General features: G+C 44.2%; 1 protein-coding gene across 2 annotated transcripts; it reads right to left on the bottom strand.

Moving 5' to 3' along the window:
* Positions 1 to 205: 205 nt before the first annotated feature.
* On the bottom strand, positions 206 to 10,783 carry LOC122443879 (ergosterol biosynthetic protein 28 homolog). 2 transcript variants are annotated; one of them, XM_043472598.1, is made up of 5 exons: positions 10,635 to 10,783; positions 8,138 to 8,301; positions 5,676 to 5,766; positions 2,666 to 2,784; positions 206 to 2,539 (listed from the first exon to the last, which is right to left on the bottom strand). In XM_043472598.1, exons 1-5 carry the CDS (start codon positions 10,766 to 10,768, stop codon positions 2,460 to 2,462), a joined length of 588 nt encoding a protein of 195 aa, XP_043328533.1. In that variant the 5' UTR covers positions 10,769 to 10,783; the 3' UTR covers positions 206 to 2,459. The 2 variants fall into 2 exon arrangements, with proteins under 2 accessions (XP_043328533.1, XP_043328534.1); XM_043472599.1 differs by lacking the exon at positions 10,635 to 10,783 and adding an exon at positions 10,458 to 10,591.
* Positions 10,784 to 10,808: the final 25 nt, after the last annotated feature.

The following is a 10,808-nucleotide window of genomic DNA, read 5'->3' on the forward strand; positions in this document are numbered from 1 at the left end:
CCACACCCTGTCCAGCATTTATTGTTTGTAGACATTTTAATGATGGCCATTCTGACCAGTGTGAGGTGATATCTCATTGTGGTTTTTATTTGCATTTCTCTAATAATGAGCAATGTTGAGTATATTTTCATGTGTTTGTTAGACATCTGTATGTCTTTTTTGGAGAAATGTCTGTTTAGGTCTTTTTCCCCTTGTGGGTTCTTTATAAGATCAGGCTGCAGAGGTTACACCTGGCCTATTTGGGGACAGCAACTCAGTGGCTAACACGTGACTGGGACTGCTTTCCATATAGCGTCCACTCGAGGACAGTTCACCCGAGTGTGCCTGCTGCCAAGAGCCCACTGTCGTTTCTGGCTGTATCTCCAAGGGTGGTTGGAATGTCTCTTCTACAAGCACAGCAATCATGCAGCAGATTGTCTGGGCCGGAATCCAGTTTTGTTTTCTGCAGTTCTGGATTGTTCCCCTTCCTGTCACTCTTCCCTTCGTAGTGCATTTATCTTATGTGCATTACAAGAATGGGCTGCAGTCATCACTTTCCTGGACATTTCTTCTCTAGCGAGCTGACTGTGTCTGGGGCACTCTGACACCCTATCTTCCAGCAATCCTTAGGTCAACAAACAACACTAGGATTCCACTTTAAATCACCTGGGAAGGGAGCCAAGCCTGGGCTGTTACAGAAACCTAATAGCCAGAGTATCAGCCAGATACCACGGATCTATTTTTCTAGTTGGGGACATGAGGCCTGGAATTGCTGGCTACCATAAAGGAAGCCAGCCTGTGGATGAAGCCAGCACCGGAGGGCGGAGTCAAAAGAACGCCAGAGAAATGGAGCTGAATCCTGGTCAAACCATTCCTGAAGCCCACAATCCTCTTTCCAGTTTCGTCAGCCAATGTCATCGTTATTGCTTCAGCTCGTTTAAGGAAGATTTTGTTCCTTCCACCTAAAGAGCCTTAGCTGATTGAGGATGCCCTTCACAAGCCCCTGCTCCCTTCCCATCTCCTGCCTTTCACTTCCGAACGTCCCCATCTGCAGTTAGTGAGCTTAGTCCTCCCACAAGACTAAGTGCTGCTCCATCTGCCCTAAATACTGCCTCACGTATTAAGACACACGAGCTCTGTGATTCAACTCAGATCCCACCTCCTCAGAGAGGCTTTTCCCAGTGATCTATGTTGTGCACTCCCTCCCCTTCCGAATCACAGTACCTGGTTATCTAGAGTTCTCATCACTGCCTGGAGTGTTCTTCCTGGTGTGGGCTTGTTGACAGTCTGTTTCTTGACTACAGGGACATTGCCTGGCTCATTCATTTTTCCTTCCCAAGTGTCTGGCATGGAGTAAGTATTCAATAAACACTCGCTGAAGTAGCGAATGGGTTCTCGCATCTATACACTATGCGTGAGGGTCCGGCCAGTGTGGAGGTGCTCAGGGCTGTGTCTGGATGGCAGCCGTCTGCTCCAGGGCCTTGTCCTTGGGCCCCAGGCTCTCTTCATGCTCATGCAGCTGTGTCTTCCATGTTGTCTGGTTCTGCTTTCTCAAGAACCTGTTTCTTCTTTGTGAAGAAAACAAGAGAGGGTTCTGGCTGTTCAGCTGTGTGCTTAGAATTTGGAAGGTGGGGATAGAGATGAGGAAGATTTCACTTCATGAGAAATGAACAAGAGACTAAAGGCAGCCATGTTTGCCTGGGTCTTGTGCTGTCCCACTCATTATGGTGTATTTGACCCGCAGAAAGCTGGGATCTTCCTCTGCTAGGCCTCAGAGGAGGGCAGGAGCACTCTGGGCTTTGGGGAGGCCAAAGTACCAGGAATGATCAGAGCAGAAGGTTTCTCTATTTATCACAAATATTATTACACAAATACAGCTGACTGGAAGCTCTAAAAATAGCCCAGACCCTTCCAACCATGATCCACCTGTAGGCTCAAGGAAGGGGCCATGCTCACTGGCCGGGGAGCCCTTCTTAGAAGAACTGCTTGTCCCGTGGATGGTTCAGGATCATGGGCATGGCAGCAGATAGAAACCCAACCTGGATGGACAATCCCTCAAAGCCGCCCTTGGTGGCAATGCTCTGGGCAAAGTAGCAGCTTGATGTTTAACAGTTTGCGTATTCCAACCATACAAGTCAAGTTGACAGTTAAAACTAAAAGGAAAAAAGGAGAAGGCTGGAAAAGCAGTGCTGGAAGAGGCTGTGGGTGGGGGAAGGATACACAGTGGACTTCAGATATATTGGCAGTTCTTTAATTTGGATGGACCTACATCATTCTAAAATGATTCTTCACACACATTTAAATGGCACTGACTTACTATATGCATGTTATAGCTTAAAAATGTTAAATTAAAGAAAAAAAAAACCCTAAATGTGAAAGGCTAGAAGTGAATAATGGAGCAGAAGTAAAACTGAAGAGCATAGAGAAGGAAGAGGTGAGCAAAGGCGGGAGGTGATGTCTTGGACATGGTGATGTTGACCTCAGTTTCTCTTCTTCTGTCTGGATCCTGGTTCTGCTTCTAGGTGCCGGAGCCCCACTAGCATGCCCAGGATCGAGATACCTTAAATACAGACAGACAGGATTAGTGGCTGACACAAGCACCATGCTTTCTTATATTGCTTGTATAACGCTGGTCCTTAAGGCAGGGACAGCTCCTGTGGGAGTTCCAGGGTCACTCAATGCTTACTTGCCACTGTGAGGATTGCCAGCATGAAAATCGTGGGAGCCACAGTCCCAAAAACAAACATCTCAAAGAGGAAGTGCCCCATGCCAATGAAGAAGGTCCAGAGCGTGATGTAGTAGAGCCTACAGGGGAGCAGATGAAAATGGGACTTAAGGTAAAGCTTGTTCAGTGCAGAGGAAGTGGTCAGACTTGTAACCCACAAATCAAAACCCAGGACATGACTATGGCTAAAGAAAAAGGAGACTTGGTCCTGCTTGATCCCATCAACTTTATTCATGTCTAGGGCAAAACTGAAGCTTTCAACTGCTAAATCAAAAGGAGAATGACCCAGCCATCCAGAGTGGCTTTGCAAGTCTAAGCAAGGTGGTGAAACCAGTAATAGCAAACCAGAGTCTGGAGTATGGCAATCCTAGGTAGTGTAGACGATTTTGGATCAATCACATTTACATATTCTACTTGCTCAAATTGTCTTCACTCTAGCCCAAGCCACTTTGCACCTGTCTGGCCAGGGGCTGGTCAGTGCTTATCTGATCGATGCTTCCAAATGAAGGGCATGAATGAGGAATGCGTAGCAAGGGACTTTCTGGGGCTTTTAGATGCTTTTGCAATATGAGCTGTATCTTAAGATACTTTGCATCTTAACCTAGAAAAATGGTCAGAGGGAGGACAGAGTGACAACCTCACAGGAAGAGAACTTGTTCCTCAGTTTTGACAAGAAGGTGGAGAAGACAGAAGTTATAGGAAGATGGACCACTTTGATAGCTGGTATCTTTCTTCATTATGAAATTTAAAAATTATGAAATATTTCAAAGATACAAAAAATCATACATAATAGAATTTACTCCTATGCAACCAATACCCTACTCCATCAAATCTCATTATCTTGACATTTTTCCTTCAGATACTTTTTTCCTAAGAAATAAAATATTACAGATTTCAGTTAAAACTTCCTGTGGATCCTTTTCCACCCTGATCCCATTCTCCTGCCTCCTTTCTCCCCAGGAGGAACTAACATCTTAAGATTGATTTTTATCATTCCTATGCATATTTTTACACACTTAGCAAACATTTATGTATGGGGTTGATGTCTTTTTTTTTTTTTAAGTGAAAGTAGGTTTCTTTAGAGAAGTACACATTAAATGGGCAGAATGCAGGCTGTTTCAGAAAGTAAGAACAGCTGGGACTTGATTTCAAGTTTCTGGTTAGGCAGGGAATATAATCAGAGAGCATGTCAGAAGCACATGGACTAAAATCCCAGACTTTAAAAAAAAGGTTGGAAATAGAAATCAGCATTTCCACCTGTCCTATGTTGGGTGAAGGGGTAATGAATGGGTAAGAGAGGTAAAGATAAGTCAGTTGTCTTGGCTCATCCCCAAAGCACAACAAACAAAAGATACACCCCTTCTGCTTCTCAGTAATTCTTCATCATGGTAAAGGTCGTTAAAATGATTATGCAATCCTTACTCCCTCCCCTCACCCTGAGAGTAAAAACAGATACACGAGTCTCATTTTCTACATGAAGGGACTGAGATGCAGAGAAGGTCTATGATAAACTTGCTGCCTCAAAGCTATTACCAATAGAAATGTGACCAGAGCCGATTTTCCAGTTTTCATTCTTGGGTCTCAGTGTTTCCACTAAACCATGTTACTTCCAAAAATATATGTCAATGTAGAACAAGTAAACCATAATTTCAGGTTCAAAGAAACGAAACAATAAAGGTGAATAGATCACAGTGTTAACAGCCCTCAAATCCCACTTGTCTTGCTCTTCCTCAGTTTAAATGAATCGAGTCTCTAATATGCAAATCTACAAAATCAGCAAAAAAAATCACTGCTTCCCAGGGCTACTAGAAGGAGACTTAATCAATGTCATGTGAAAGCATCTGGTATAATAAGAGGGGCTCAATAAATATCACCATCTCCTCTCTTGTCCAGATGTTGAGAGTCTGGCTAACACAAAAGTATTATAGTATGAAGCTCTTTTGATGGCTTCACTTGGGGACCTGAGCAGTTTCCACCTTGATTGCAGTGATGATTGGTGTTGGGAGATAGCTTGAGGCACTTCCAGTGGCCAGTTCGGATTACAACACTAGCTAGTCTGTATGAGGGCTTCCCAGGTGGCAAAATGGTAAAGAACCTGCCTGCCAACGCTGGAATTCAAGAGATGCAGGTTTGATCCAGCCCCAGGTCAGGAAGATCCCCTGGAGTAGGAAATGGCAACCTGTTCCAGTATTCTTGCCTGGAAAATACCATGGACAGAGGAGCCTGGTGGCTACAGTCTATGGGGTCACAAAGAGTTGGACTTGAGTGTGCACCCACACATGCACGCAGTCTGTGTGAGTCCTCTGAAGAGGCAGAATACAGAGGAGTGCTCAGTTCTCTGTGACCCTCACTTCATGACTCTGTGTAAACACACAGCCGTTTACTGGTGGGCTTATGATGTTATGGATGATTATTTCTGTTCATCCCTGCCTCTCAAGGAGGAATGTGAGAATAAGGTATGTCATGGCCTCTCTAAAAAGAGCAAGCACACTTCCTCTTTAGTAGAAGAAAGGCTGATTCGTTAGGAAAGAAGTAGAGGGATATGATGCAGGCCACTGGATCACAACATAACCAGTTTGCTATGTTTGTTTCAAAGATTTTTAAGCTTTGAAGACCTTCAGGCCTGTGATGTTTTCTATCCCTGGAAGGAATGGTACCTAGTAATCTTTTATCTTCACATCCTAGGTTACTGTATCAAATCATAGGCCATATGATGGAATCATAGTGCATCATAATAGTGCTTCTTGACTCTGGGCATTTATTAGAATCAACTGAAGAAATTTTATCAAATTACTAAGACCTGGATATCAGAACAGTTACATTGTACCCTCTGAACCCAGCAGCCCCCTAGTATTTTCTAAAGCCTTGCCTTTTGATTTTAGTGATAAGTCTCCGAGAGAGGACCACAATGGCTCTGCTTAGCACCCATTGCCAACACAGGGAGACTGGTGCTGTTCCCTCCCTTACATACATTTTGTTGTGAATGTCGATGGCGCAGAGGCCGCGAACCACTGATGAGAGCAGCATCCAGACTCCAAAGGTCAGAGATTGGAGGCCATTCACTGTGCAGCAGAAACAAGCAGGAGTGTTGAGAAGGGTGGGTCAGGGTTCCCTCCAAACTCCTCCAACTCCACTGGAGAGTCAGAGAGCTGAGCCTGCCATCCCCTTGGCTGGGCAAAGTACAGGCTCTGATGCTGCACATGGGAACTAGAAGGAGTGGAAAGACTTCCAGAAGGAGAGTTGGTTCAGCCTCTCTTCAAATGCCTACAGATGGGCGGGCACGTTCCAAGAGTAAAAACCCAACAAACAGCCCACTTGGGCAGTAACTCTTGGGCTAGTGGTTTATAGGTCTGCCTGGAATCTGCTCTGGTGTTGGTGAAGCCCAGTGAGTCTGAATCAGGATAAGTGTGGGGGAACAGGGTAGAGAGCGGTCTGTCAATACAAGATGCCAGGAGGTCAGCAGACTTTCAGTGAGGCTGATGCAAGAGAGAACACAGAAATACTGAGCCCTGTCTAGAGAGCCACACCTGGTCTGTAAGAGACCCAGGTCCCTGGATCTCCTGAATTCAGATTTATATTATGTGAATGAAGGCCTAACTAGGCTGGATTCCTGTGTGTGTGGGAAGGGAATAAGCACCGGTGTTAGCTGGGGCCACTCTGCTCTTGCTAGCTTCATTCTGGCACTACTGTGTTAAATTTCTTGTCCAGAGTGTTTAAATCAGAGTCCATCATAACAGTGCTTCTTGACCCTAGGCATTTACTAGATTCAACTGACGAAATTTTATAAAATTACCAAGACCTGGATACCAGATCAGTTAAATCATATACTCTAGAGGTGGGCACAGGACGCCCCTCGTATTTTCGAAAGCCTTGCCTTATTGATTTTAATGTACTGTTATTGATCTATGGTGAAAAGCAAGGATACTTCCTTTGCTGGTCTCCTGAGCAAGAGAACTTTTAAGGGACAAGACTCACAACCAAAATGTCTTTCAGGATTTTCCTTTAAGGATTTTTCAGCCTTTGGAAAACCAGACAGCAACACCAAATGCACAACCCCACAGATCTTTAGATGGTAGTCATTTTGAGAAAAAAATCCCATGTCCCAAACTAATATCTAGTGGTTAATCCTGGAGAGCTATATTCTTTTTTTTTTTTTTACATTCTTTATAAAGCATTTTGAAAGCGCTTCTGATGAAACAACAGGAAATTTCTCTATTCTAATTCTATATATCTCTTTATGAGTGTGAACTAAAAATGGAATATCTCAGTAATCCTAACCAGAGTAGACATCAGGTAAAATTCTTCCACTGGATGCTCCAGGGTCCTGCTATCACCAGCAAAGTACCAGGAGGTCATTAGGGACCTATTTCCCGGCTATGTGTGCATGCAGGCCTGCGCAGGCTCACACACACAGTTCTGCTCACCTAGATGCCCTTCGACAAATCACATAACCTCTGGGCCTTTCTCTCTCAATTTTAAATTCAAAAGGTTAGGCGAGATGACCTCTAAAAGCGTGTGAATCTATACAGAGTTCCTGGACCTCTGGAGGACAGCGCTGCAGGATGAAAAGTGGAACTGTTCCACCCACTTTTCCAGGTTCTCTAAGCCTACTGTGCTTGAGCTTTGTTCAAAGTGAGCCTTAGCCTGCTTACTTTCATTTTATACCCAGATGTTGTAGAAATGTGAGCTAGGTCAGAGCCTGAATCTGGGTTACCTATAAATGTGACATACAATTGTCACTACTATGAAATGGTGCTGCAGCTCAAGCCACACCACATATCAGAGCAAGGAAGCACACGCTAAATTGTGCAACCACTCTCTACAGAGAGACTTAGGACACTGGGGAAAGCCATCACCTGCGGAAGTTCTCTTTTCGAAACCAACCTGGAGGGATTTTGGATATCTTTTCGGGGTCTGTGTCATGGTTTGAGAAGACCTTGGCTTAGTAATTCTCCATATGCAATGTAGGGTATAAACGATATGCACCATGACCTGATTTCTGAAAGAAACTAACAGGAAAACCTTCTTCATGGTTTCCTCATCAGGCATTAGAGTCATCAAGGAACTCTGTTTCCTCAAGTGTCCTTGTAATGGTATTTGTACAGACCAGCTGCCGAGGGCAGTGTAAAATGAAGGGAAAGGTATTCAGAGAAGCTTGCAGGCAAAAAGACCAACTGTTATCCTCCTCGTCTGTTACTCTAGTGGCTTATGATCACTAGCTTAGGCAGCATCAGAATCACCCTGGCAGTTTCTAAATAGAACTTCCTGTGACCCATCCAGGGGGTGAAAGATTCACGAATTAGGGGTGGAGAGGGAAATAGCCATCCCTGCTTTGTTTGGTTTTAGTTTTTCACAGCTATTGTGATGTACAGCCAGGTCTGGGACCACCACTTAGGCCACTCCCACAAAGGATGCAGATTTTTGCTTTCTTACCCAGGTCTGGCTTGCTGGTATAGATCTTTTCATAAAGAAAGGTGTGGTCTCGGAAGCTCTGCAGAGAGTGACCCACAGTTATGACAGACGTCATCACCAGCCAGCTTCGTAACACGTTCAGGAATCGGCTCATGGCTCCCCTCCAACCTGAGAGGGCTTTTTGCCTTGGAAACAAAAGCAAAGGGCAGGAGACAACAGATGGTTAATGTGCTTCAACCGTAAGCTCTGCAGTTAACCTGTGTCCCACTCATGAGGGCTGTACTACTCTCACTTTGTCAGTCATTTCATAAACTCTTCTCCCAAGTACCTGAGGCTCATCTACCCCCATGCACCTTTCATAGGGTTGGCACTTTGCCTTTGAATAACTATGTTAACTCAAAGTGTGCTGACAAGAGTTTAAAAAAAAAAAAAAAAAGGCTAAATAATGCAGTGGGTGGAAATGACAAACCTTGCAGAAAAAATGAAAAGAAAGGGAACAGAAGAGAAGGAGGTGTCCAAACATCACTATAAAGAAATAAAATGGACTTTAATGTAAGATTTATAGAAATTGGTCTCAATATTTCATCATACTAATAGTGGTGAGTCAACACTACAGTGTGCAAATAGTAGCACCATTCTTATTTTCGTCTAAGGAATTTCTCCAAAATATTAGCCTAAATCAGAACTCTCTTCTCTTGGCTGAAATCAGTCCCCTGGGGTCTTTACTTCTAACCTGGTGCTTCATGTCATTCCTTTGTAATGCAAGTACCTCAAAGGTAATTATACATCTACTAACAGATACAGCCTTCCTACTGGTGATCGATCCTTCCAAGCACAGAGAAGTCTTGCATGTCTGAGTGGCATCTATGGTCTGAGGGCAATATTTACATGCTTTAAGTTTTCTCTACTTTGGCTCTCAGTGATTCCATGTTCCATAAATTAGGAAAACAATATAAAAGTTAAAAATAAAAAAATTGTGGTGACTTGAGAAATAGAAAATTAGAGAAAGGAACAGCTATTTTGATGTTGGGTTGTGGACAAAATTATAGTTATTGATTATTTGTATACACCATGTGCTGCGCCAAGCACCTGTCATATATTATCTCATTGAATCCTTAAACAAGGTCGGGAGACACTATTAATATTTCCACTTACAGATGAGGGCTGCAATAGAGATGTTAAGTGACATGCTTGAGGTTACACAGTCAATAGGTGAAAGAGCTGAGATACAAAGCATAGTCTGTTGGTCTCTAAGATGGTCTCACTGAGCATATTTTGATGAAGTTTCCATTTTTGAGAGAGGCAAGGAAACCATAGCCACCTGTGTTCAAGTGGTATAGAAAATACCATCAGGCTATGTACTTTTTATTTAAAAAACAGAACAAAATGTTAGATCAACCCTTGCTGAGCACTGATTCAAATTATCTTGGATTAAATGAAAACCATGTAGATAAAAATCTAATCATGGAGTTGCTTCTTCCCATCTTTGTTATGTGACCCATGGTTTATCTACTGTCTGGTTAATTTCTTTAGCCTGAAGTGGCACTAAATTATCATGCTTCCTTTGTCACTTTGACAGTAGGCCTTTTGCTAGGGTCCTAAATTACTCAGCTGAAACAAATAATAAAGTCAGTAATGTCTCAAGACAGTGTGACACACCAAAAAACAAAGAAAGTTCCAGAGGTAGAAGGGTCAATGGATGAACCTCTCAGTACAAATGGGTCACAAAAGTGGAGTCTGTCAAAGTCCAGAGAGAATGAAGCTCTAATGGAATCACAAGCAGCTACAGCATGGGCCAAGATACACACACTCCCCTCCCCTCACCATCCTCCTTGTTATCTCACCCTCCCTCAGTAGGAGGCTTCAGCTCTCAGAGTCAGAAAAGCCACATGGATGGCCACCCTCTTTGACAGAACTTATGCCCGCTTCACAGACGCTCTCAGAAACTCCAGAAGATAGCTGATGAAGGCACAGCCTGAGCACTCTTCCAGACTCCTCTGCCAGCCCCTCAGCATGGCTTCCTTAACGCTTTTGGGGGCCTCTGAGAGAATCCAACACGTGTTCCCAAATTTTGCCCTGCCCCAGGCCAGGAAAGGTGTGGTGTTTAGTAGAGTCGGGAGTGAGTGGTTCCTTTCCTGGCCTCACTATTCAGTAGCTGTGTGACCGTGGGCAAGTAATTCACACTTTACAGCTTAGGTTTCCTTACCTGCAAAATGAAGACTAAAATGACCTATTCCGAGGGTTATTATAAGAATTACTTTAGAAAGCAAAGGTACCTCTCATTGTGCCAGGCTCCGAGTGGCCACTCATTCGTTCATCGATTCACTCGTTCTGTACCTACCAAGCTTTCTTCGTTCTCCCAGCTCCCTCTCCGCTTGGTCTCTGAAATCTCTTTTCTCCCTACAATGTTGCCTCCCGAACATCTTCCTTCTATCCCATCTGCATTGTTCCAGGCTGTGCGGATCCTCTCCATTAGAAGCCACACAGATACCTACCTCCCCCACCACGTACACCCTACCTGGCGAGAGTGCTCTCAGCACAGAAGCAGCAGCAGCAAAGAGACTGCCCCAGCACAGCTCCAGACCTGAGTCTACCTGAGCCCTTGTCCCCGCCCCCACTCTCAGCCCGGCTCCAGGATTGGTTTGTGGCCATCAGTCCTCGTTCTGATTGGCTGTTCCGGTTCTGGGGGACG

The sequence above is a fragment of the Cervus canadensis genome, chromosome 6 (assembly GCF_019320065.1).
Source record: "Cervus canadensis isolate Bull #8, Minnesota chromosome 6, ASM1932006v1, whole genome shotgun sequence".
Lineage (NCBI taxonomy): Eukaryota > Metazoa > Chordata > Mammalia > Artiodactyla > Cervidae > Cervus > Cervus canadensis.

What these genes read in the sequence shown, in the direction of transcription:
- LOC122443879 (XM_043472598.1), bottom strand. Translation starts at nt 10,768, where the DNA reads ATGGCCACAAACCAATCCTGGAGCCGGGCTGAGAGTGGGGGCGGGGAC. An exon ending in GCTGAGAGCACTCTCGCCAG is followed by an intron (nt 8,302 to 10,634) that starts GTAGGGTGTACG and finishes TTTGTTTCCAAG; the next exon opens with GCAAAAAGCCCTCTCAGGTT. An exon ending in TACCAGCAAGCCAGACCTGG is followed by an intron (nt 5,767 to 8,137) that starts GTAAGAAAGCAA and finishes TCTGCTGCACAG; the next exon opens with TGAATGGCCTCCAATCTCTG.